At 44.4% G+C, this 26028-nt stretch overlaps 2 protein-coding genes across 4 annotated transcripts; both read left to right on the top strand.

Annotated features, from left to right (window-relative positions):
• Positions 1 to 350: 350 nt before the first annotated feature.
• Positions 351 to 10701, top strand: LOC141565043 (uncharacterized). The gene is made up of 4 exons (XM_074308054.1): positions 351 to 598; positions 1370 to 1545; positions 2708 to 2834; positions 4852 to 10701. Exons 2-4 carry the CDS (start codon positions 1513 to 1515, stop codon positions 6609 to 6611), a joined length of 1920 nt encoding a protein of 639 aa, XP_074164155.1. The 5' UTR covers positions 351 to 598; positions 1370 to 1512; the 3' UTR covers positions 6612 to 10701.
• Positions 10702 to 13395: 2694 nt separating this feature from the next.
• LOC141565048 (uncharacterized) lies at positions 13396 to 24500 on the top strand. 3 transcript variants are annotated; one of them, XM_074308063.1, is made up of 4 exons: positions 13396 to 13644; positions 14396 to 14566; positions 17410 to 17536; positions 19108 to 24500. In XM_074308063.1, the coding sequence occupies exons 2-4, from the start codon at positions 14534 to 14536 to the stop codon at positions 20442 to 20444; spliced, it is 1497 nt and encodes a 498-aa protein (XP_074164164.1). In that variant the 5' UTR covers positions 13396 to 13644; positions 14396 to 14533; the 3' UTR covers positions 20445 to 24500. The 3 variants fall into 3 exon arrangements, with proteins under 3 accessions (XP_074164164.1, XP_074164163.1, XP_074164161.1); XM_074308062.1 differs by having other exon boundaries at positions 14391 to 14566; XM_074308060.1 differs by lacking the exon at positions 13396 to 13644 and adding an exon at positions 13649 to 13734 and having other exon boundaries at positions 14391 to 14566.
• The last annotated feature ends 1528 nt before the right edge of the window (positions 24501 to 26028 follow it).

Below are 26028 nucleotides of genomic sequence, written 5' to 3'. Positions count from 1 at the left end.
GATCCAGCCATTCTGGAGAGCAGTCTGGAACTATGCCCAAAAAGTTATCAAACTGTACATACCCTTTGACCCAGCAGTGCTACTACTGGGCTTATACCCCAAGGAAATATTAAAGAAGGGAAAGGGATCTGTAGGTGCCAAAATGTTTGTGGCAGCCCTTTTTCTTGTAGCTAGAAACTGGAAGGTGAATGGATGTCCATCGATTGGAGAATGGTTGGGTAAATTATGGTATATGAATGTTGAATGAATATGAGTGACGTCACCACCCCTCCCCGGCCAGGGACCCTCAAGCACGTGGCCAGACAGAACGCCTCCCTCCTCAGCCCCCCTCCCGCCGCTGCTGAATCCCAGGGAATGCCGGGAGTGTCCCGTTGCTGAGGCCCGGCTTCTTGTTCGGCGTTCGCTTCAGTTCTTCTGTGCTGCGGGAGGCGAAAAGGCAGCAGGGCGTCTGCGCGCAGGAGCGGCCCCCGCGGGCTGCCCCGCCTTCCTCCTTCAGGAGTCCCCCTCTCCGCAGCTGTCAGCGCCGGGGCGCGCGGCGGAGTCCCCGCCGTCGGGTGCGCGCGTGCGGGTTCCGGAGGGCGCTGCGCGTGCAGAGAAGGTTGTGCCAAAGCGGAGTGCACCGCGTGGGGGCGCGGACCCCCGTGGGATTGCGCGTGGTGTGGGACCGCCCCGGGGCCCGAGCCGGGAGTGAGTGCACCGGCCCGGCTGAGATGGAGGCGCTTCCACAGCCCTGCGCCGGGGGGGAGGGGCCCAACTGAGCGCCCCTCGCCCTGAGCCTCAGTGGGCGTGGGCTTCTCCCGGGGCGCCCCGAGGGCCGGGGAACCTTTGGGGGAGCGGCGAGGACTCTAACTTGACCCCCATTTGCCTCAGTTTCCTCCTGAGAGCAGCCCCTCCCCCTCTCCCTCCCAATGAGATCCTTTCTGTAAAGCTCTAAGTACGGGGCTGGGTATACAGCAAGCGCCCTCTACATACAGCTCTGCTGTAAATTCCCAGCAGTCCCCTCATTTGGCCCAGTGACAGCTGGGGTGGAGGAGGGGCTGCTCAGTCTCTGGGCCTCCCATCCTGCTCTGCCCCTTGACCTCTTTCCCTCCCTAGGGGTCTTTGGAAGACGGGGGTCCCCGTTACAGATGCGGGAACTGGGATGAAGGGCTTGCCCAGGGTCACACTGGCCTCCCAGGGATTCTGGTGAAGGCCTTGATCCCATGTGGCTCATGCCCCCAGGGCTGCCCCTCCCCCCAGTGTTCAGGAGACCTTTGTCCAGTGCTGAGGTCTGGGAGTCTCCCTGCCCCCACAGGTGAGATCTCTCCCTCTCTCCCTCTGTCTGTCTCACTGTCTCTGTCTCTTTCTCTCTCTCTCTGCCTCCTCCTAGGGCAGAGCTCTCTCTCTCTGTGGCTCATTGTGGGCAGCTCTGCATCCTCCCCGGGCAGAGGAGCCTCAGGCCCGTCCCCCCTCTCTGGGCTCCCTCTCCCTCCCCAGCCCGGCGGGCAGAGGACCAAGCCCGCACCCAGAGCCATGCCCCCCGGCAGCCGGAGCCCCGTGTGCCAGGTGAGTGAAGGGGACTCTCGGGGTTAAGGGGACTCTCTGTAGAGGGACGCCAGAAAGGGGACGTTCCAAGGGGGTCCGAAGTGTCAGGGGCTGGAGCTGAGCCGAGCCTAGGGACACGCTCAGGGCCGCTGCCCGGCTCTCCCTGCGGCTTCCGTATAGAGCAGGTCCCCGCGGGAAAGCGGATGGGCATTTGGGGGGGCGGTTATGGAGGCCTTCGGGACGGCCAGCACAAGGCGGGGAGCCCAGATCCTTGTGCCCCGTTTCACAGGAACCTACAGTATTCGTCCAGTCAGAGAGAAGGAGCAATCTCCGACTTCTCTAGTGGGAAAGGGGGGCCCCAAACGAGAGAGAGCAGGGGAGCTGCTGTGCTGCCCCCCGTGATGTGGGAGGGACCAGAAAAGCCGGGCCCTCCTAGAGGCATGGTTTGCACTGGGAATAAATGCAGCACAGTGAAGAACACTGATGAAGGGAATCGGGAAAATGGAAAATTTTAATTCTGGGGAAACTAAAAATGAAGGGGAAATAGTCACAAATTATCTAATTGCTCAAAAAGTCAATAATACCAATAAAAGAAGCCAAAAAGTGAAATATAGATTAAAATAGAGCATAAATCAGATGTTTTAACAAGAATTCAAAATGTATTTAAGAAACAGAACAGATTTTGATCTATAAGAACGAGCTAGAATTGCTCCAAAATAACTGAAAAAGTGCATTTGTTCTCTCCTCAGTGATCACTGTTAAGGTTCCTCCTCCCTACTCCCACCCAGAATGCACAGAAATTACTAAACTCTTCCTAGAATCTTAATGCCTCACTTAGGACACTCCTGGTGAGGAACAATCTCACATGATCTGTTCTTTTTTCTCCACATCTTCTATAGACACAAATGTTCTCCCTAATTCCACTGGGAGCAGCAGTCGAGTAACACATTTTTCCAGCTTTTTTTATTCCAACATAATAATCACTTCAAATAGAAAATGCTTTCCTGAGTATTCCCCTGGACTCTTACTGACTTTTTCAGCTCTTGGCTCTGACCCTCCTAAAGGTTCTCTGAGTTTTAGGCAAATCCCATCCCTTCTTCAGTTTCCTCCTCTGAGGTGATGAGGGTTGGACAAGATGAATTGTCCCTTTTGGCTCTAAATCAAGTGACTTTTGATGGTTTAGGAGGTGGTGACATTCAGGGACATTATCGTGGACTTCACTGAAGAGGAGTGGGGGTTCCTGGACCCTTCTCAGAAGGAGCTCTACAAGGAGGTCACACTGGAGAATGTCCAGAACCTGCTGTCCCTGGGTGAGGACCATTTCCTCTTTTTTGTTGATGTTCATCCTCAGGCCCAAAGTGTCCCACTGGCAGAGAAGAGATCCCTTCTCTGAAGCATCTCAGAAGGCTCCCTGAGTGCACCCTCATCCACAAGCACCAGCTCTCCAGCCACTGGGGTCCTGGCTTCTTGCCTAAAGTTCAATCAGTGGCCATCAGTCGGGGGGCTGACCTTGATATCTTCTTCAGTGAGAAATTCACTGAAAACATGACTTTAAAAACCATGGAAGGGGATTCTGGTAAGATGGGAGAATAGGGCAGGGAATGCTTGGCTCTCCCACAGTGCCAAAAACACAAGAAAAAGTCATCTCAACATGACCTGGGCCAGCAGAGGTGGTTCAAAGTCCAGAATTTGTGCTGCTGAAATACCTGGACAGGACCCTAGAGACACCCTGACCCCCCTGGGATGGAGGTTCAGCCCACAGAAAGGGGCAACACCTGCAGGGAGATTCTGCTCAGTCCAGCAAGAGCAGACTCTGGGGCAACTTTCCCCTTTGGGACTGTGGGGGTGGATGGGTGATGGGCTCAGAGCTTGGAAGGGGAGGAAGGAAGGGCCCCAGGATATGCCTGGAACAGGGCCTGTTGTGCTGAGCAGACTCAGTGCAGCCTGTGGCTGTGGCCAAGAAAGAACTAGCCCACAGCTGGGGGGTATGGGAGGCAGGGACCCTGCTGGCTGTGGGCACCTGTAGGAGAAAAGAGACCCTGGTCTCACTCACTGGGTAGAGGAGCCAGCTGAGGTTTGTGGCTGCAGACCAAAGGGAGAGGGAGCCTGTGCTGGGGCAGAGTGGCTGGGGGCCCTGACCCGGACTCAGGGATACTGGGGAGTGCCCAGAGTTGGTGCCCTGAGAGAGCTCTGCCAATGACAGTGAGGAGGACTTGGAGCCTGGGCTATTCTCCCCCCAAAATCAGGACTAGAGAGCTGACAGTAATAAGTGGCTTAGAATAAAAAAGTAAAGATAAAAATGAGGTGGCAAAGGAGAAAGATCTGAATATAATAGCTACTGTGGGGATTGAGGCAATCTGGGTTCATGGTTAAAAAGAGAAAGTGAAGTTTAAAACCCACTCTTATTTCAGAGAAAAATGTTAAATGATCATAAGCCCAAAGGAATTATTGGACCAACTTAAAAAGGAGTTCAAGAATCAAATAAAAGATTGAGCAAAAAAAGGTAAAATAAGTAGGATCAACACAAAGAAAATCAGGGAAACATGAAAAGAAACTCAACAAATTAGAAAAAGAGATTCAAAAACTTAAGGAAATAACTGTGTGTGTATGTGTGTGTGTGTGTGTGTGTGTGTGTGTGTGTGTGTGTGTGTGTGTGTGTGTGTGAAGCATTTGAGCTTGACTTGCCAGGGTCACACAACTAATAAGTATGAAGTATCTGAGGTCACATTTGAACTGGATATTCTTCACTTTGGGGCCTGTGCTTTATCCACTGCCCCCCCAAAATAACTTCTTAACAATTAGAATCAGATGGACATGGCTCCCTTCAACAATGAAAGGATCCAAATCAGTTCCAATTGATCAATAATGAACAGAACTAGCTAAACCCAGGGAAAGAACACTGGGAAATGAGTGTGAACTGCAACATAGCACTTCTACTTTTTCTGTTATTGTCCTCTTCCATTTTTGTTTTCCTTCTCAGGTAATTTTTACCATATTTCTTAATCTGATTTTTCTTGTGCAGCAAGATAATTGTATAAATATGTATACACATATTGTACTTAATGTATACTTTAACATATTTAACATGTATGAGACTACCTGCCATTTAAGGGAGGTGGTGGAGGGAAGGAGGGTAGAAGTTGGAACAGAAGTTTTTGCAAGGGTCAGTGTTGGAAAATTACCCATGCATATATTTTGTCAATAAAAAGCTCTAATAAAAAATAAATTAGAATCAGAAAGAAAAAGTTACAGCTTCATAAGTCTGCAGTAATACATGCATTTATATGTCTATATGAGTGTGTGTATTTGATTGTTTTGTTTTTTCAGACGGAGAGACCAGATTCCAAGTAAATGAGTTGACTAGCAAACTGACACTTTTTGTTGAACAGTGTACCCTGCAGAAAGTCCTGAGTGATGATTTCTGTAACTTCAAGTTGAAAAAAATCCATGGTTCTAATATCGAGACAGGTCAACATCCAAAGAGTGAATGTCAACTTATTGAAATTGGAAAGAGGTTTGGACAGTCTTCAACCCTCAACCTTTGTAAGAACATTTCCTCAGAGACTGGTTGTCTTCAGGACAATGGATATAGCAAATGTTTCACTGAAGAAGTAGAGCCCTCTCAGTCCCAGGAGACTTCTAGACATCAGAAAGTCCACACTGGAGAGAAACCTTTTGTTTGTAATCAATGTGGAAAGGCTTTCACATTCCCTTTCCAACTTGCCTTACATCAGAAAATCCACACTGGAGAGAACCTTTTTTATTGTAATCAGTGTGGAAAGGCTTTCACACGGAGGTCCAGTCTTGTTAAGCATCAGAGAATCCACACTGGAGAGAAACTTTTTAATTGTAATCAGTGTGGAAAGGCTTTCACCTGGAAGTCCAGTCTTGTTAAACATCAGAGAGTACACACCGGAGAGAAACCTTTTGTTTGTAATTGTTGTGGAAAGGGTTTCACAAATAGCTCTAATCTTAATGCTCATCAGAAAATCCACAGTGGAGAGGAACCTTATGAATGTAGTCAAAGTGGAAAGGCTTTCACATTCCCTTTCCACCTTGCTGTACATCAGAACCTTTTTTATTGCCATCAGTGTGGAAAGACTTTCAAATGGAAATCCAGTCTTACTAAACATCAGAGAGTCCACACTGGAGAGAAACCTTTTGTTTGTAGTCATTGTGGAAAGGCTTTCACAAGTAGCTCTAATCTATATGCACATCAGAAAATCCACACTGGAGAGAAGTTTTATGACTGTAGTCATTGTGGAAAGGCTTTCACACAGAGGTCCCGTCTTGCTGTCCATCAGAGAATCCACACTGGAGAGAATCTTTTTCATTGTAATCAGTGTGGGAAGGCTTTCACACAGAGGTATAATCTTGCCAAACATCAGAGGGTCCACACTGGAGAGAAACCTTTTGTGTGTAATCAATGTGGAAAGGCTTTCACACAGAGGTCCAGTCTTGACAAACATCAGAGAATCCACACAGGAGAAAAACCTTTTGTTTGTAATCATTGTGAAAAGGCTTTCACCAGTAGCTCTAATCTTTATGCACATCAGAAAATCCACACTGGACAGAAGCTTTTTGATTGTAATCAGTGTGGGAAGGCTTTCACACAGAGGTCCCGTCTTGCTGTCCATCAGAAAATCCACACTGGAGAGAATCTTTTTGATTGTAATCAGTGTGGAAAGGCTTTCACACAGAGGTCAAGTCTTGTCAAACATCAGAGAATCCATACTGGAGAGAAACCTTTTGTTTGTAATCATTGTGAAAAGGCTTTCACCAGTAGTTCTAATCTTTATGCACATCAGAAAATCCACACTGGAGAGAAGCTTTATGATTGTAGTCAGTGTGGAAAGGCTTTCACTCAGAGGTCCCTTCTTGCTAAACATCAGAGAGTCCACACTGGAGAGAAACCTTTTGTGTGTAATCATTGTGGAAAGGCTTTTGCCAGTAGCTCTAATCTTTATGCACATCAAAAAATCCACACTGGAGAGAAGCCTTATGAGTGTAGTCAGTGTGGAAAGGCTTTCAGATCCAGCTTCAATCTTGCTTTACATCAGAGAATTCACAATCGAGCAAAAACTTAGACTCCCAGACAGAACTGCAGCATTGCTGTACTTCAAGAAGTCCACACTGAATAGAAACATTATAGTGTCATCAATATGGAAGGGTTTCACACTGAACTCCACTCTTGGGAAGCAACAGGGAATTCATACTTAGGACACACTGAGCTTTTACTTAACTCTTTGAATGTTTTACTAGAAGAGGTTCTACACTAGAGAGGAACCTTATTCATGTTATCAAGATGGTAATGCCCTCAGCATCTCTTGTTTCCCATCCCAGAATTCACATTAGATACTAATCTCATCACTGTCAAGAATAAGGAAAGTCATTTACATGAATTTCAGAGCATCTTCAGTGTAAGGATCCTTTAAATGGGCGGCCACAGTGCAACAGGAGATTAAGTGGTCCAGAAGTAATCTCTGTGGATATAGGACTGCCCTTTGGGTGGGATCCTGGCCATATTGAGATAGCTTCGTAATAGGTGACGGCTCTCTCACTGGTTGGCTGTGTGTGTGACTTCACAGGTCCTTTATAAGACTACTGCAGGCAGCAAGTTGCTCTCTTTAACCTGGCTCCCTATCCTGGGGTAGCCAAGCCAAGCTGATGGATAGCCGAGAGAGGTAAGGAGTTTGGTAGTGAACACATGGATCTTCAGACCAGGTGTTCACTAAGGAGCTAACAAGTCAGGGCATTATGTGAGTAGGTATAATAAAGGCTTTTAAGATTACACGTGGCAGTTCTTGAGTGCACTACCGTTTATTAAACTATAGATTCAAGAAATCCGTGGCCAGAGACCTTTGAAGGCCTCAGAGGAGGCTAGCTGGGTAGAGTTGGCACTGCAAAGGTCAGTGGTCAAAGGTACTCTGTTGGGCCTAGGACAGACTGGTAATTGTAACTGCTAGGAGGGCATGTTACAGATGGCGCCCAACATGGGGCATCATAAGTTATCAGGTTTTGAAAATCAATATTTAATATTCAGAATTAAGATTCTGAAAGACCCGGTAGAAACGCCGCTTAGGAGGGAAGGCAGGCAATATGGACCCAGGACTCCGGGATCAGGCTCAAGGATACAGCTGAACATAATGCTTATATAAATCAGTTAAAGAGCCAAATGGAAGATCTTTTCATAAAGATCACTGCTGAAGGATAGCAGAAAGCTTGTAATCAATCTCTGAGAAAGCTGCCCCCACACCCACTAAATATAGCTTGGAGAGGGAGCAACCTAGAGCTATGTATGACATATGTATGACAGTATAGAGTATAAAATGGGACAACTAGAAGTTGAGTTAAAAATAGAACGACAAACAATTTAAAAAGTATTACTAGAATTGTAGATTAAATTACAGGTTGAGATAGAGAAAGAAGAAAAGGCTAGGTTACTACAGTTAAAACAGCAAGAGTTCAAACTAGTGACTGAAGCTAAGGAGGGAAATAAAGGAAATATATGGACTTCAGTTGGAGAAATTCTTGTTAGCCTTTTGTTGATTTACCTCATGTATTATTGTCTTAAGGAATTTATTGATTACCTTTCCATTGAGAAGAGGTTTAGTTCTTTTTATGTGCAAAACTCAGTTTGGATTTTAAATCAGCCTTTGGGGAATTTTCCAATTCCTGACCCTCTTCCCTCAGCCCCACCTTCGTGGGCCAAGGGCTTTATGGCCCAAAGCAAAAAGGAATTGTGGTGTATTGACTATAATATTCAGAAAAATTTTAAAAATACAGTTCAATTAACTTCTAAGAAACCTTACAAGTATAAGACCTTGCAGTTAGAGAGAGTGGAGTTTTATACTTATAAAATTTCTAGGATAGTCTTTGGAGAGTTGGAACTCCTCTTTTCTTAATTTGTAGATTTTCTACTTCCATAGGTGGGCTTGATTTCCCAACCCCCTACAAGTATTTTCAGAATGGTTTGGAAAATTGCTGTCTTAATCACTAGAAAAAATAGACAGTGTGTGATCTTTGACCCAGGAGGAAAAGTAGCATCAGATTTGTTAATTCATACTTCTGAAGTACAACTCAGTATTAGAAATTCAAACTTTGATTTTAGGCAAAAGAATTCAGGGATATCATAGACTGAAGCTTTCATAGCCCAGTGTCCTTTTCTCATTAACTATAGGAGTGGCAGACCATTGAAAAGGTTGGTAGACACAGATGTAAGTAATATAGCTATTAGATGTGCCAGCTGGACTGGTATTTGGTTAAAAATCACAGGATATACCTATGGGTCAGGTATAAAAGAATCTATAAGAGTTAAAATTAGTGCTACCTTTTGTAAATGGAAATTTAAATTTAAAACAGTAAAACTTATTTATTTTTCAGCGTAAAGGTCCCCCATTAATCAGAGGGGAAAAGACTTCTTAAAAAATGAGAAAATTCAAATTTCAACATGGCCAGGATCCCACCCAAAGGGCAGTCCTATATCCACAGAGATTATTTCTGGGCCACTCAATCTCCTGTTGCACCGTGGCCGCCCATTTAAAGAATCATTCTGAGGAGTTCCCTATGGCTTCAGTGAGGGAAAGCTTTTAGGTAAAGATTCTCTCTTACTTTCTGTCAGTGAATTCATTGTAGAGAAAAGTGTTTCCTGTAAATATGCTCCTAGGACTTCATTTTTTTCTGAAGAGGAATAAGCAGTAGACGACTACAGTCATAATGGAATCAAGGTGGATTCAGCAAGAACTGGAAAATTAATAGATGCCCATCAGTTGGGAAATGGCAGAACAAATTGTGGTATATGAGGAAAGGCCTGGAGAGATTTATAGGAAATGATGCTGAGTGAAAGAAGCAGAGCCAGGTGCACATTATACACAGTAACAGCAAGAATGTGCAATGATCAACTATGAAAGGAAGGGTTTAGTGATCCAAAGTAATCTCAATAGACTTTGGACAGAAAATGCCATCGCATCCAGAAAAAGAACTGAATGTAAATCAACTCATGCTCTTTTCACTACTTTTTTTCTGTTTGTTTTTTTTTTTTTCCCCGCTCCAATGGTTTTTCCCTTTTGCTCTGATTTTTCTCTTCCAACATGATTCATAAAGTAATGCATATTAAGAATAAATAAATTTGATAGGGAAAAAAAAGAGAAGGTTGATACAGCAATTGTGGGAAGGTTTTCCTCTAGGGTTCATACTTGACTGTACTTTGGGGATATCATGCCACAGATAAAACAAAGGGAATCTATTTAACAATAGAAGGCCTCCTATAGGACTTTTTAAACTCTACTTTTTGCCCAAGAAATTTTTGCTTATCCTCGGGTATATTTCTTTTTTTTTTTTTTTTTTTTTTTTAATCTGAGGCTGGGGTTAAGTGACTTGCCCAAAGTCACACAGCTAGGAAGTGTTAAGTGTCTGAGACCAGATTTGAACTCCAGTCCTCCTGAATTCAAGGCTGATGCTCTATCCACTGCGCCACCTACCTGCCCCCTCAGGTATATTTCTATATAAAATAGGTATACAGATCAATCATTTATTGAGAAAAAGTATAAAGGGATTTATTTTAAAACAACTTTTAGGGGTACATTTGTTTTACTATTTATGAAAGAGGAAAGCAAATATTCCTATTAATGACATGCATGTGCTTGTTTATTTTTACACAAAGAATTAAATCTTGCAACACCTTTTACTGTTGCCAAATTTTTAAGCCCCAACATTTAGTTATTTGATCCCCTTTGGGGTCAAGAACCACAGAAGCTTTGTGCATCAGCTCAGTCCCTTAGACCTCCCAACAAAAGAGACTTCATTATACATCCCTAATTCTATCCTATGCAAGAATCTTTATGTATGTAAAAATTTTTGTCTGTAATCTTATTGTTTGGCATCAATCTTCAGTAATATATGGAATTAGGGCAGCTAGGTGGTACAGTGGATAGAGCCAGCCCTGATGTCAGGAGGAACTGATTTCAAATCTACCCTCTGATACTTTATACTTCCTAGCTGTCTGACCCTGGGCAAGTCACTAAACCCCAATTGCCTCAGCAAACAAATAAATTAAAATAATTTAAAAAGGAGATTGCTTGCTCTTGGTAAGGGGTGTGGAAAGTAAGAGAGAAGGAGAAAAAAGTTTGAAACCCAAAAGATTACAAAAATGAATCTTGAAGACTATCTTGACATGTAATTGTGAAAATAAAAATTTTTTTTAATAATTGTATATGTATGACCTCTATTAGATAATTTCCTATCTTGGGGTGGGGAAGTAAGAAAGGGAGGGAGAAAAAAAATTTGGAATTCCAAATCTTACACAGAATAATATTGAGAACCATATTTACATGTAATTAGAAAAAATGTACTATTGAAAATGTAAAAATACATATACACTACAAAAAGGGACCTTGAGTACATTGATACAGGAAAAGCCCATCCAGCATGAAATGGAGTCAGGTATATTTCTTCAGAAATTCTATTTGGAAAACCATTACCTTCTTGCTAGGTAGGAGAGGCTTAGTGATAAAAGTGAAGGGATGTGAGTCCAAAAGATGTGATTGTGATCTCTGGGGTGCAAGGAGGAAAGACATTGGGAGACACAATGGCCAGAGAGCATCAGTATGAGCATAAGGGTAGGGCCAATTGAGAAGTCTCTTCAGTCAGGAGAGCAGGGCCTCTGAGTAGGCTTTAGATAGCTGAGGGAAGCAGAAGTTATTGCATGACTGTGGCCCCCAAGACTTCTGGTTCTATGAAGAGGAGTCAGGGAGAGGACAGGTCGGCCATCTGATCTTCAGGCTCCAACCTACCTGGGGAGTGCAAGCACAGTCAACCATTTCTAGGAGACAATCCTCTCAACTAAAAGGAGGCTGTTTCCAATCAGGGGGTCTGCCAGGAAGAGGCCAAGGCAGGTTGCTCAGAAAGGAGGACCTTGTGGAAAGCAGAAGAGACCTTATGGGCATCAGTGAACCAAGTCTTTCTGAGAAGGTCTATGAGGGCCCCTGTGCCCCACTCCTGGTCATCGTGAGCATGAATGCCATGGCCCTAGGGATGTCCCTTTTTCTGCCTGGACCTGCTTCTAGTCCACTCAGTTCCACTTTAGGGCTCCAATAGTGCTTGGATCAAATGCAAACCTCTAGTTTCCCCTGAGACCTCCTCCTCCCTCATCTGTCCATCCCCACCCAGTCTCCCTCCTTCTTTGTGCTCTGGGACTCAGACCCTTCTTCTGAGTAGGAAGTCTGCCACTAGAAAACCTTGGAGTAGATTACCCAAAGGATACATTGTGATGTCCTGGCAGAAATTAGGTCTTGGGGAAATTGAGGTTCTGGAGGATAGACCGATGGGTCCCTGTAAATGCAGTTCTGATGGGACTGAGTTTGTTCTAAAGTAAACCATGTGGTTTTATTGAAAGTCACGTGTTCTCTTAGGATACTGTGATGTTTGACCCTCTATAGCTGGATCAGCCCTAAGGGAAAAACACTCTGAAAATGGGTCCTTAAGGCAATATGTGTAGACATTAGGAAGGACGCAGGGCCTCCCTGAATCAGGAGTCTGAGCTCCAGAAGACTTGGACACTAGGACAAGAACTGAGTAAAGTTAAGGAGCCAGAGCCAGAGGAAGGAACAAAGTTCAGCCAGGGGCTTCAGGGAGTTTGGCTGGGAAAGGACTGAGATAGGATGGCTCCGAGGGTGGGGAGGGTCCGAGGAAGCTTTCCTTAAAGGGGGAGCTCGGCCTGTGTGGAAGTGACCAAGTGAAAGGAAAGCTTCACCACTGGGGGGAACTGGGCTTGGGGAGGGAGGGAGGGGCTCCGTGGGGGAGGGGCACGGTGGGGGATCAGTGGTGGCTGGGTTCCTGAAGAAGCTCCTGGAGGAAGCGGATTTCCAGGTAGCCAAGGAGTCGGGACCTTGGGAACCTTCCTCTGACTCCTTTCCGAGGGATGTCCAAGGCTGTCAGGAAGGAAGGGCTCGCGTTCTGGGGGAGACTTTTCAACCCGGGAGGTTCAGGTAAACCAAGAGGTGCGAGAGCAAGAGCCGGATTTAACAAATGCTCCGAGAATGGTGGCTAAGGTTCAAAGGGCACCTCCTGGGCTCCCGGGCCAGGACTGAGAGCTCGGTCAGGCCCTGGGATCCCGCCACGAGGCTGGGGGGAGGGGCGCGGGGGTTATCTGTGTTTTACAGCACAGGGCACTGCTTCAGGGTCCCCTGACATCCAGGTGGGCATGCTGGCACAGTTGGGTGGAGGGTGGAGTGTCTGGCACTGTTCCAGCATCCCACTTGGTCCAGGGAAGAAAACTCAGGTGGTGGGGGAGGGGATGGCTCCAGGATCAAAGTCATCCAGCGGAAGAAACTAAGGCACTCTTGGCCGCGGTTTGGGGGAGGTTGTGGGATGAAAGGAGGCAGAAAAGGTCTCACATCTCCAAGGGCTTTGAAGCCAAATGTGAACCTAGAGCCTACTGGCTGCAGGCCTAGCACTCTGCTCCCGGCCACCCATGCCTCTAATTCCTGGGGTGCACCCCTGTGACCCCCAAGAAAAGAGGTCTGTCCCAGCATTTTCGAGGATGTTGAGAAAAACTCGGCTCTCATCCCCTGCCTCAGTTTCTCTGTCTAGAACAATGGACCGCGGTCAGCTCCACTTCTAAAGGAGCCCTGAGCACTCATTGGGCACCAACCATGTACCAAGCAGTGTCCTGAATTCTGGGGGTCAGAGGGCGGGCATGGTACCTCTTACACTCTAAAGGGTATCCCAGAACCGGAAGTAGAGAGTGGGCAAGCGGGGAGTCCCGGAGCAGGAAGAGTGACGTCACCGCCCCTCCCCGGCCAGGGACCCTCGAGCACGTGGCCAGACAGGACGCCTCCCTCCTCAGCCCCCCTCCCGCCGCTGCTGAATCCCAGGGAATGCCGGGAGTGTCCCGTTGCTGAGGCCCGGCTTCTTGTTCGGCGTTCGCTTCAGTTCTTCAGCGCTGCGGGAGGCGAAAAGGCAGCAGGGCGTCTGCGCGCAAGCGCGGCCCTCGCGGGCTGCCCCGCCTTCCTCCTTCAGGAGTCCCCCTCTCCGCAGCTGTCAGCGCCGGGGCGCGCGGCGGAGTCCCCGCCGTCGGGTGCGCGCGTGCGGGTTCCGGAGGGCGCTGCGCGTGCAGAGAAGGTTGTGCCAAAGCGGAGTGCACCGCGTGGGGGCGCGGACCCCCGTGGGATTGCGCGTGGGTGTGGGACCGCCCCGGGGCCCGAGCCGGGAGTGACTGCACCGGCCCGGCTGAGATGGAGGCGCTTCCGCAGCCCTGCGCCCGGGGGGGAGGGGCCCAACTGAGCGCCCCTCGCCCTGAGCCACAGTGGGCGTGGGCTTCTCCCGGGGCGCCCCGAGGGCCGGGGAACCTTTGGGGGAGCGGCGAGGACTCTAACTTGACCCCCATTTGCCTCAGTTTCCTCCTGAGAGCAGCCCCTCCCCCTCTCCCTCCCAATGAGATCCTTTCTGTAAAGCTCTAAGTACGGGGCTGGGTATACAGCAAGCGCCCTCTACATACAGCTCTGCTGTAAATTCCCAGCAGTCCCCTCATTTGGCCCAGTGACAGCTGGGGTGGAGGAGGGGCTGCTCAGTCTCTGGGCCTCCCATCCTGCTCTGCCCCTTGACCTCTTTCCCTCTCTAGGGGTCTTTGGAAGACGGGGGTCCCCGTTACAGATGCGGGAACTGAGGCAGACTGGGATGAAGGGCTTGCCCAGGGTCACACTGGCCTCCCAGGGATTCTGGCTGCCCCTCCCCCCAGTGTTCAGGAGACCTTAGTGTCCAGTGCTGAGGTCTGGGAGAGTCTCCCTGCCCCCACAGGTGAGATCTCTCCCTCTCTCCCTCTGTCTCACTGTCTCTGTCTCTTTCTCTCTCTCTCGGCCTCCTCCTAGGGCAGAGCTCTCTCTCTCTGTGGCTCACTGTGGCCAGCTCCGCATCCTCCCCGGGCAGAGGAGCCTCAGGCCCGTCCCCCCTCTCTGGGCTCCCTCTCCCTCCCCAGCCCGGCGGGCAGAGGACCAAGCCCGCACCCAGAGCCATGGCCCCCGGCAGCCGGAGCCCCGCGTGCCAGGTGAGTGCAGGCGCCTCTCGGGGTTAAGGGGACTCTCTGTAGAGGGACGCCAGAAAGGGGACGTTCCAAGGGGGTCCGAAGCGCCAGTGGCTGGAGCTGAGCCGAGCCTAGGGACACGCTCAGGGCCGCTGCCCGGCTCTCCCTGCGCTTCCGTATAGAGCAGGTCCCCGCGGGAAAGCGGATGGGCATTTGGGGGGGGCGGTCATGGAGGCATTCGGGACGGCCAGCACAAGGCGGGGAGCTTGTGGCCAGATCCTTGTGCCCCGTTTCACAGGAACCTACAGTATTCGTCCAGAGAGAAGGAGCAATCTCCGACTTCTCTAGTGGGAAAGGGGGGCCACAAGTGAGAGAGAGCAGGGGAGCTGCTGTGCTGCCCCCCCCCCCCCCCCCCGTGATGTGGGAGGGACCAGAAAAGCCGGGCCCTCCTGTCAAGGTCCTGTCATCTCTAAGTTATAATCCTTCTCTGGGAGGAGGTTTCTTTTCTGTATAATCTTTTCCTCTGTGAGCAGGTTTCTTGAGAGGCTTCTGGAGCCTCCAGCCAGAGCGAAGGTAGAATCTCGAATCCTCTTCTTCCTGAACCCTGGCTCTGAATCTCCTCCAGCTCTTGTCTTCCCCAGTCCAGACTCTCTCCTTCCAGACTGCTGACCCAACTCTGTCCCAGACTAGACTGTTCTCCAGGCCCAATGTTGCCTCTTTTATCCTCCCAGAGAATGGGCCTTGCGAGAACTCCTGTACCAATGAACTTGCTCCTTTTAAAGGTGTAAACTCCTTTAAATGTTCAAACTCCTCTTCAGAAGTCCAAAGGTGTAAACTCCCCTTAAAGGCCTGAACCAAAGGTGTGAATTTTGAGCTAGAGAATTTCCCAGACAACCTGAGTTATCACCTTGTAATACTAACATCTCCCCCTTTCTTTTGATTTAGAACATAGGGTGGTCATGGCCTTGAAACATAAATCCATCAACATGGGAGGTATTACACATAATTACATAAATTACATAAACACAATAACATAACACATGCTAGAAGTGATGTAACAAATAACATGATCAAATAATCATCATGTGCCAGAAATCCACTAATTCCTGCAAGTTTTAAAGTTCTTTTAACAGTCTTCTGATCAGCCATGCTTTCAGTGTCAGATGTTTCTTAGATCTTCTTTGTTTTGAGGTCTTTCTCTTTTTCTGTCTCTCTCTGATGGACAAGGCGAATTGACTCGTTGGCACCCATCTGATATCTTCTCCATCTGAAGAAATACAAGCAAACCCTCTCCCGCAAGCAGTTAACCTATCTGGTCCCTTCCATTCACCACTTTCTGAGTCTCTCCACATCACCTGGCGATTATCTAAGGACAGTGGAGCTGCTCGCACTGGACACTGCCCTTCTGGTGGGTTATAAAACCTGTCTGTTGGAGCCAGTGCATCTTTGTCAAAAATTAGAAAATTAATGGTATAGAGAACTAAATTTAGAAGTTCTCTAGGGTTACCTGTGGCTCCCCCTTTTTTTTTTTGTTTTTAGAGGAGTGTCTTAATGACTCTGTTTCTTCTCTCTACTATTGCCTGACCTTGCGGATTAAAAGTTATTCCAGTAATGTGTAAAATCTTATACTGTGCACAAAAGTGCGCAAAATATTTAGAAGTATATGCAGGTCCATTGTCTGTTTTTATTGCTTGTGGCACATCCATAATTGCAAATGCTTGGATAAGGAATTCAGTGACCACTTGGGCTGTCTCTTTTGCTGTTGGCACTGCAAAAGTGAATCCTGAAAAAGTATCTACTACCACGTGGATGAAAGACAAATGACCAAAAGATTTATAGTGGGTCACATCCATTTGCCAGATTTCATTGGGTCTCAAACCAAGAAGATTCTTCCCTGAAGGGAGTGTAGGAGTGTGGAAAGGAAGACAAGCTGTACAGCTTTTTACTATGCTCCTAGCTTCCTCTCTTGTGATTCCAAATTGTAAACATAAAGCTTGAGCAGCCTGATGATATTTAGAATGAGATTCTTGTGCTTCCTGAAATAAAGGACTACTGGCTAAACATGGTTAGAAGGCTATCTGCCTTTTATGGGTTTTTTTATGGTTAGGGATGGTTTGCACTGTGAATAAATGCAGCACAGTGAAGAACACTGATGAAGAGAATCAGAGAAAATGGAAAATTTTAATTGTTGGGAATCTAAAAATTAAGGGAAAATAGTCACAAATTATCTAATTGCTCAAAAAGTCAATAATACCAATAAAAGAAGCCAAAAATGAAATATAGATTAAAATAGAGCATAAATCAGATGTTTTAACAAGAAATCAAAATGTATTTAAGAAACAGAACAGAATTTGATCTATAAGAACGAGCTAGAATTGCTCCAAAATAACTTAACTCCTGAAAAAGTACATCTTTGTTCTCTCCTCAGTGATCACTGTTAAGGTTCCTCCTCCCTACTTCCACCACAAATGCACAGGACTTACTAAACTCTTCCTAGAATCTTCTTAATGCCTCACTTAGGACACTCCTGGTGAGGAACAATCTCACATGATCTGTTCTATTTCTTCTCCACATCTTCTATAGATACAAATGTTCTCCCTAATTCCACTGGGAGCAGCAGTCTAGTAACACATTTTTCCAGCTTTTTTTATTCCAACATAATAATCACTTTGAATCGAAAATGTTTTTCTCTATATTCCCCTGAGCTCTTACTGACTTTTTCAGCTCTTGGCTCTGACCCTCCTAAAGGTTCTCTGAGTTTTAGGCAAATCCCATCCCTTCTTCAGTTTCCTCCTCTGAGGTGATGAGGGTTGGACAAGATGAATTGTCCCTTTTGGCTCTAAATCAAGTAACTTTTGATGGTTTAGGAGGTGGTGACATTCAGGGACATTATCGTGGACTTCACTGAAGAGGAGTGGGGGTTCCTGGACCCTTCTCAGAAGGAACTCTACAAGGAGGTCACACTGGAGAATGTCCAGAACCTGCTATCCCTGGGTGAGGACCATTTCCTCTTTTTTGTTGATGTTCATCCTCAGGCCCAAAGTAGTCCCAGTGGCAGAGAAGAAATCCCTTCTCTGAACCATCTCAGAAGGCTCCCTGAGTGCACCCTCATCCACAAGCACCAGCTCTCCAGCCACTGGGGTCCTGGCTTCTTGCCTAAAGTTCAATCAGTGGCCATCAGTCAGGGGGCTGACCTTGATATCTTCTTCACCCCCAGGCCAGGTATCTGAGAAATTCACTGAAAACATGACTTTAAAAACCATGGAAGGGGATTCTGGTAAGATGGGAGAATAGGGCAGGGAATGCTTGGCTCTCCCACAGTGCCAAAAACACAAGAAAAAGTCATCTCAACATGACCTGGGCCAGCAGAGGTGGTTCAAAGTCCAGAATTTGTGCTGCTGAAATACCTGGACAGGACTCTGGGGACACCCTGACCCCCCCTGGGATGGAGGTTCGGCCCACATGAAGGGCCAACACCTGCAGGGAGATTCTGCTCAGTCCAGCAAGAGCAGACTCTGGGGCAACTTTCCCCTTTGGGACTGTGGGGGTGGATGGGTGATGGGTTCAGAGCTTGGAAGGGGAGGAAGAAAGGGCCCCAGGATATGCCTGGAACAGGGCCTGTTGTGCTGAGCAGACTCAGTGCCAGCCTGTGGCTGTGGCCAAGAAAGAACTAGCCCACAGCTGGGGGGTATGGGAGGCAGGGACCCTGCTGGCTGTGGGCACCTGTAGGAGAGAAGAGATCCTGGTCTCACTCACTGGGCAGAGGAGCCAGCTGAGGTTTGTGGCTGCAGACCAAAGGGAGAGGGAGCCTGTGCTGGGGCAGTGTGGCTGGGGGCCCTGACCTGGACTCAGGGATACTGGGGAGTGCCCAGGGTTGGTGCCCCGAGAGAGCTCTGCCAATGACAGTGAGGAGGACTTGGAGCCTGGGCTATTCTCCCCCCAAAATCAGGACTAGAGAGCTGACAGTAATAAGTAGCTTAGAATAAAAAAGTAAAGATAAAAATGAGGTGGCAAAGGAGAAAGAACCTGAATATAATAGCTACTGTGGGGATTGAGGCAATTTGGGTTCATAGTCAAAAAAGAGAAAGTGAAGTTTAAAACCCATTCTTATTTCAAAGAGAAATGTTAAATGGTCACAAGCCCTCAAAAAATTATTGGACAAATTTAAAAAGGAGTTCAAAAATCAAATAAAAGATTGAGCAAAAATTGGTAAAAAATAAATAGGATTAGCACAAGGAAATATGAAAAAAAAGTGAACCACTTAGAAAAAGATATTAAAAAACTTAAGAAAATAACTTTTTTTCTTTTTTTGTGAAGCATTTTGGCTTAAGTGACTTGCCAGGATCACACAGCTAGTAGGTATGAAGTGTCTGAGGCCACATTTGAACTGGATATTCTTCACTTTGGGGCCTGTGCTTTATCCACTGCCACCCAAAAATAACTTTTTAACAATTAGAATCAGAAAGAGAAAGTTATAGCTTCATAAGTCTTCTGTAATGCATGTATTTTTGGTCTGTGTGTGTGTGTGTGTGTGTGTATTTCATTGTTTTGTTTTGTTTTTTCAGATGGAGAGACCAGGTTCCAAGTAAATGAGTTGACTAGTAAATTGACACTTTTTGTTGAAGAATGTAACCTGCAGAAAGTCCTGAGTGATAATCCCTATGACTTCAAGTTGAAAGGAATCCATGGTTCTAATATCAAGGCAGATCAGCATCCAAAGAGTGACTGTAAACTTATTGAAATTGGAATGAGATTTGGACATTCTTCAACCCTTAACCATTGTAAGAAAATTTTCTCAGAGATTAATTGTCTTCAGGACACTGAATACAGCCAATGTTTCACTAAAGAAATAGAGCCCTTTCAGTCCCAGGAGACTTCTAGCCATCACAGAATCCACACTGGAGAGAAACTTTTTAATTGTAATCAGTGTGGAAAGGCTTTTACCTGGAAGTCCAGTCTTGTTAAACATCAGAGAGTCCACACTGGGGAGAAACCTTTTGTTTGCAATTGCTGTGGAAAGGCTTTCAGAAGTAGCTCTAATCTTAATGCACATCAGAAAATTCACACTGGAGACCATTATGAATGTAATAAAAGTGGAAAGGCATTCACATACCCTTTCCAACTTGCTGTACATCAGAACCTTTTTTATTGCCATCTGTGTGATAAGACTTTCAGATGGAAGTCCAGTCTTGCTAAACATCAGAGAATCCACACTGGAGAGAAACCTTTTGTTTGTAATCATTGTGAAAAGGCTTTCACCAATAGTTCTAATCTTTATGCACATCAGAAAATACACTCTGGAGAGAAGCCTTATGAGTGTAGTCAGTGTGGAAAGGCTTTCACATTGCCTTACCGCCTTGCTGTCCATCAGAGAATCCACACTGGAGAGAACCTTTTTGATTGTAATCAGTGTGGCAAAGCTTTCACACAGAGGTCCAGTCTTAACAAACATCAGAGAATCCACACTGGAGAGAAACCTTTTGTTTGTAATCATTGTGGAAAGGCTTTCACCAATAGTTCTAATCTTTATGCACATCAGAAAATCCACACTGGAGAGAAGCTTTATGGCTGTAGTCAGTGTGGAAAGGCTTTCACATCACCTTACCGCCTTGCTGTCCATCTGAGAATCCACACTGGAGAGAACCTTTTTGATTGTAATCAGTGTGGAAAGGCTTTTACACAGAAGTCCAGTCTTGCCAAACATCAGAGAATCCATACTGGAGAGAAACCTTTTGTGTGTAATCATTGTGAGAAGGCTTTCACCAACAGCTCAAATCTTTATGCACATCAGAAAATCCACACTGGAGAGAAGCCTTATGAGTGTAGTCAGTGTGGAAAGGCTTTCAGATCCAGCTTCAATCTTGCTTTACATCAGAGAATTCACAATCGGGTGAAAACTTAGGAATGTAATCAGTGTGGAAAGACTCCCAGACAGAGCTGCAGCATTGCTGGACTTCTAGAAGTCCACACTGAGGGGGAACTTTATAAATGTCATCAATATGGAATGACTTCACACCCAACTCCATTCTTGGGAAGCAACAGAGAATTTATACTTGAGACAAACAGATTTTTCCTTACCACACTTGAAAGGAACCTTATGCATATTATAAAGGTGGTAATGCCTTCAGGCAAGAAGAGTATCCTATTTTCCATCTCAGAATTCATATTAGATGCTAATCTAATCACTGTCATGAATAAGGAAGGTCATTTACATGAATTTCAGAGCATCTTCAGTATCAGAGAAATCATTCTGAGGGGTTCCCTGTGGCTTTTAGCTAGAGATTCTCTCTTACTTTCTGTCAGTGAATTCATTGTAGAAAAAAGTCTCTTACAAATGTGCTCCTGGGATTGTACTTTTTTTCTGAAGCAGTGTGATCAATAGACAATTTACCTCATAGTGGAATGAAGGTTGATTCAACAGTTATGGGAAGCTTTTCCTCTAGAGTTCATACTTTACTGTACTTTGGAAAAATCATGCCAGAGATAAAAGGTACCAAATCTATTTAAAAATGGAAGGTCAGGGGGCAGCTAAGTGGTGCAGTAGATAGAGCACCAGCCTTTAATTCAGGAGGACCCGAGTTCAAATATGGTCTCAGACACTTAACACTTCCTAGCTGTGTGACCCTGGGCAAGTTACTTAACCACAGCCTCAGGGAAAAAAAAAAAAAAAAAGAACAGAAATGGAAGGTCTCCTGCAATACTTCTTAAACTTTCTGCCCCAAAAATTTTTACATGGCCTATGGTATTTGTATATAAAACTGGCATACAAATCCAGCATTTACTGATAAAATAGAAAGGAATTTAAAACAATTTTTAGGGACACTTTTGTGTCCCTAAAGAGGAAAGGAAATCTGCATACTAATGAGATGCATGTGCTTGTTTATTTTTACACAAATAAATCTTGCAATACCTTTTACTATTGTCAATTTTTTTTTTTTACAACCCCCACATGTAGTTGTTTGATCCTTTATAGGATCAAGAAGCACAATTTCAGGAGCTTTATGCCACAGTATAAGCAACTCCCAATAGAAGGGACATCATTATATATCCCCAATTGTATTCTAGGCAAAAATCCCAATATACGTCAAATTTGTCTCTCTAATCCTGTTGTCATCATTCTTCAATAATACATAACATTCATAGAGTCCTATTTCTTCAGCCGTTCCTCAATCAATTGGTACTCATTTATAAGGATGAAAGTTTAAAATGGTCTTTATGTGCAATTAGAAAAAATAAAATAGCATTAAGAGGGGGAAAAATATTACTCATTCCAACCATGCTTTAATCAGTAGTACTTCTTACAAACCCTGAAACAAGGTTTCCCTTCTTTCTTTCTCTCATTTTCTGTCTGTTGCTGTTTCTCTTTATCCATTCTCTTATAGGTTCTTTTATTCCCCTAATCTACAAGATTATATTTGTTTTCCTTGTTAGTCTTTGACTTGATTAAAGTACCTCACATATCCTTTTCAATGAGTTTCTATTCCTCCTTTTTATGGCTCCTCACATTCTGAAATTTAGTTCCACAAAACCCATCATTTCTGGAGGATGGCATGAATATTAATACTCTATTTCTTCCATTATTCCTTTTTAAAATACATATTTTCATCTTTGTGTTCGTATGTACAGGAAGAAACAATTCCTTCAGTCATTCTGTTGTTTTGTTGTAGAGGGGTTGTTCTGTATGCTGTTCTTCAGATACCTCTGAGGTTTGAGAAGCACATGATTTTTGCCAGTCTGATTTTTTTTTCTATAAATGTTTTGAATACCCTTATTGAGTGTATATCACCTTTGTGGGATATGTCATTTTGGGCTCCTTTTCTATTTAGAACACAATCATTTTGTATTGTGAATTCTAAAGCTTTGCAGAGTAGATTTGCATTTCTCTTTCTTTATATTTGGTGGTATTTGTCCTGTTTACAAGGCAAAAACCAATTTTTTTTCCTGGTGTAATTGTTCAATGAAACCCATATTTTCCATCAATTGAGGAATAACTGAACAAGTTATGTAATGGAACCCAGTCATGGTAAAATACATGAAGAACATGAGGGTTTCAGAAGAACCCTGACTTTTATGGATTAATGAAGAGTAAAATGAGTTAAATCAAGAGACTACTATACAAACTAGAACATTGCGTGATGATCAACTCTGAATCTCTGAGCTATATTGGATCACAATAGTGTGATCCAAGATAATTCTGAAGAATTTAGGATGGAAAATACCATCTACACTATGCCCAAATGACTACGAAATTCTGTATAACCTTTGCTCTAGCAATGTCAGTGTTGTGGTCTGTGATACGGGATTGATGGGGTTTGGTCATCCAAAGACTTCACCATGGCTGTTCTCTTAGGCAAAAAGGAAGATTTATTTAGCGGAAAAGGTTACAGACAAATGGAGAGATACAAAAGACCCCGGGAATGGTAAATATGAAATATTGTGGGAGATCATGGAAAGACAAGTTCCTCGGAGGAACTCAGTTACCCAGGAGAAAGGGAGCCCCCCCATGTGATTGGTTGGTGCCCTTAACTGATAGGCTAAATCCTGGGACTCAGCCCCCCCAAAAGAGCTAGCTAGCTGTAAGGAAAAGTGGACTGGGGAAGCATAATGGAGTTAGGGGAGAGACCACGGAGAAGAGGCAAGGAGAAAGCCATTGGAGGCAGAGTGCGATGGTGGACTGGCCCAAAGACAATGGCCCACAAGTAGGTTTGTAAGGAAAATGTAATCTCAGAGACATGGCTGGGATTTCTACAGAGCTGCATGTTGGGAGTTTGACATAACTTGGATTTCTGACTAGAGGATTTCCCCAAAGGGGCATGATGGAGCTAAACTGCTCTCCATCAGTGCCTTCTCCATGCTGGCTTCAGGGATCTATTCTTTAGTTTCTCTTGGTCCAAAACACCATGCAAAACCTCTTCACCACTAGTGATCTATATCCCAAAGAGATGATAAGAGGGGAAATGCCCCACATGTGCATAAATGTTTGTAGCAGCTCTTTTTGGGGTGCCAAGGACCTGGAAACTGAGTGGATGCAAATGAGGGATGGCTGAATAAGTGATAGTGTATGGCTGTTATGGAATATAAAACATGATGAATAGGCTGATTTCAGAAAAGCCTGGGAAGAATTACATAAACTGAAGTTGAGTGAAATGTGCAGAACCAGGAGAACATTGTACCCATTAACAAGATTATGTGATGATCAGCTGATAGACTTGGCTCTTCTCAGTAATGTGGTGACCCAAGACAATCCCAGTAAACATGGGATAGAAAATGCCACCAGCACTCAGAGAACTACAGAGACTGAATGTGAATCCAAGCATACTATTTCCAAATTTTCTTTTTTTTTTTCTTTCAAGTGGTCTTTCCCTTTTTCCCTTTCACAACATGACTAATAGAGAAATGTGTTTAAAAGTACTGTAGATGTAAACCTTATGTTAGATTGCTCTCTTTGGGGGTAGGGGTGGAAAGCAAGGGAAGGAAGGAGAAAAAAGTTTGGAACTCAAGATATTACAAGAACGAATCTTGAAGACTATCTTGACAGACATGCAATTGGAAAAATAAAATACTTTTTTAAAAAATGATATTACCTATGTATAATGTATAACCTATATTAGATTGCTTCCTATGCTTAGATGAGGGGAAAGAAAGAAGAGAAAAAAATTTAGAATTCTAAATCTTACACAAATGAAAGTGAAAACTATATTTACATGTAATTAGAAAATAATATACCATTAAAAATTTTAAAATACATTTTAACTACTTTAGCAAGAAAAAAAAAACCTTTGGACTTAGGACATTATATTTTATACAGCAAGGGAGCTGAGGTTGTGATCAAAAATAACTTGCCCAACAAATCTAAGTACAATCATGATGTAGTCAGGTTTGGGAGGTTTGGGAGAACACAGATGAAATACAAAGACAGCAAAGAATCACAATGAGGCATTCTTCCAGTCAAAAGATACCTTCGAAGTAACAAATTGGGAAAATATTTTTAAAAACAAAGGTTCTGACAAAGGTCTCATTTCCAAAATATTTAGAGAACTGACCCTAATTTATAAGAAACCGAACCATTCTCCAATGGATAAATGGTCAAAGGATATGAACAGACAATTCTCAGAGGAAGAAATTGAAACTATATCCACTCATATGAAAGAGTGTTCCAAATCACTATTGATCAGAGAAATGCAAATTAAGACAACTCTGAGATACCACTACACACCTGTCAGATTGGCTAAGATGACAGGAACAAATAATGATGAATGTTGGAGGGGATGTGGGGAAACTGGGACACTAATACATTGCTGGTGGAGTTGCGAAAGAATCCAGCCATTCTGGAGAGCAATCTGGAATTATGCCCAAAAAGTTATCAAACTGTGCATACCCTTTGACCCAGCATTGCTGTTATTGGGCTTATATCCCAAAGAAATACTAAAGAGCGGAAAGAGACATATATGTGCCAAAATGTTTGTGGCAGCTCTTTTTGTAGTAGCTAGAAATTGGAAGATGAATGGATGTCCATCAGTTGGAGAATGGTTGGGTAAATTATGGTATATGAAGGTTATGGAATATTATTGCTCTGTAAGAAATGACCAGCAGGAGGAATACAGAGAGGTTTGGAGAGACTTAAATCAACTGATGCTGAGTGAAATGAGCAGAACCAGAAGATCACTGTACACTTCAACAACAATACTGTATGAGGATGTATTCTGATGGAAGTGGAAATCTTCAACATAAAGAAAAACCAACTCACTTCCAGTTGATCAATGATGGACAGAAACAGCTACACCCAGAGAAGAAACACTGGGAAGTGAATGTAAATTGTTAGCACTAATATCTGTCTGCCCAGGTTACATATACCTTCGGAATCTAAAGTTTATTGTGCAACAAGAAAATGATATTCACACACATGTATTGTATCTAGACTATATTGTAACACATGTAAAATGTATGGGATTGCCTGTCATCGGGGGGAGGGAATAGAGGGAGGGGAGGATAATTTGGAAAAATGAATACAAGGGATAATATTATAAAAATATATATATAATAAAAAATTATTAATTAAAAAAAAAGATACCTTCAACATGAGTGAACTCTAAAATAATCACTGAAAATGACCCAAGTGAATTCTGAAAAAAATTCTGTAAAATCACAAAAACCATGTCCCTCTTCATTTGCAAAAACCTAGGCTCCAAATAGTCTCAAAACCTCCCAGAGTGAGATAAGCAGTACCATTCAAGGGCAAATCATACTCCTACTGATCTTTTAAAAAGTCACATCTTAAGAAAAAAATTTCACATTCAATTGAGAAATCCTGGTCTGATTATCAGACTTCCCCCAGACTTACCTATAAAATAGGTCTTTTCTTAACTTTTTTTTTTTTTTTTGCAGATTTTCTCCATTGAGAGAATAGGTTTACTAAGGGAAAAACCTCTTAGTGTAAAATAAACCTCCTACTTTTGCCACAGAACTTGGGGTTAGCGAATTCATTT

Source organism: Sminthopsis crassicaudata, chromosome 3 (genome assembly GCF_048593235.1).
Source record: "Sminthopsis crassicaudata isolate SCR6 chromosome 3, ASM4859323v1, whole genome shotgun sequence".
NCBI classification, from domain to species: Eukaryota; Metazoa; Chordata; class Mammalia; order Dasyuromorphia; family Dasyuridae; genus Sminthopsis; species Sminthopsis crassicaudata.
Note: the sequence above shows the minus strand (reverse complement) of the source record. Positions and strands in the feature narration are given on the sequence as shown.

Coding starts and splice junctions, on each gene's coding strand:
- LOC141565043 (XM_074308054.1), top strand. CDS start 1,513: ATGCCCCCCGGCAGCCGGAGCCCCGTGTGCCAG. Junction 1,546..2,707: donor GCCGGAGCCCCGTGTGCCAG/GTGAGTGAAGGG, acceptor TTGATGGTTTAG/GAGGTGGTGACATTCAGGGA. Junction 2,835..4,851: donor CCAGAACCTGCTGTCCCTGG/GTGAGGACCATT, acceptor TTGTTTTTTCAG/ACGGAGAGACCAGATTCCAA.
- LOC141565048 (XM_074308063.1), top strand. CDS start 14,534: ATGGCCCCCGGCAGCCGGAGCCCCGCGTGCCAG. Junction 14,567..17,409: donor GCCGGAGCCCCGCGTGCCAG/GTGAGTGCAGGC, acceptor TTGATGGTTTAG/GAGGTGGTGACATTCAGGGA. Junction 17,537..19,107: donor CCAGAACCTGCTATCCCTGG/GTGAGGACCATT, acceptor TTGTTTTTTCAG/ATGGAGAGACCAGGTTCCAA.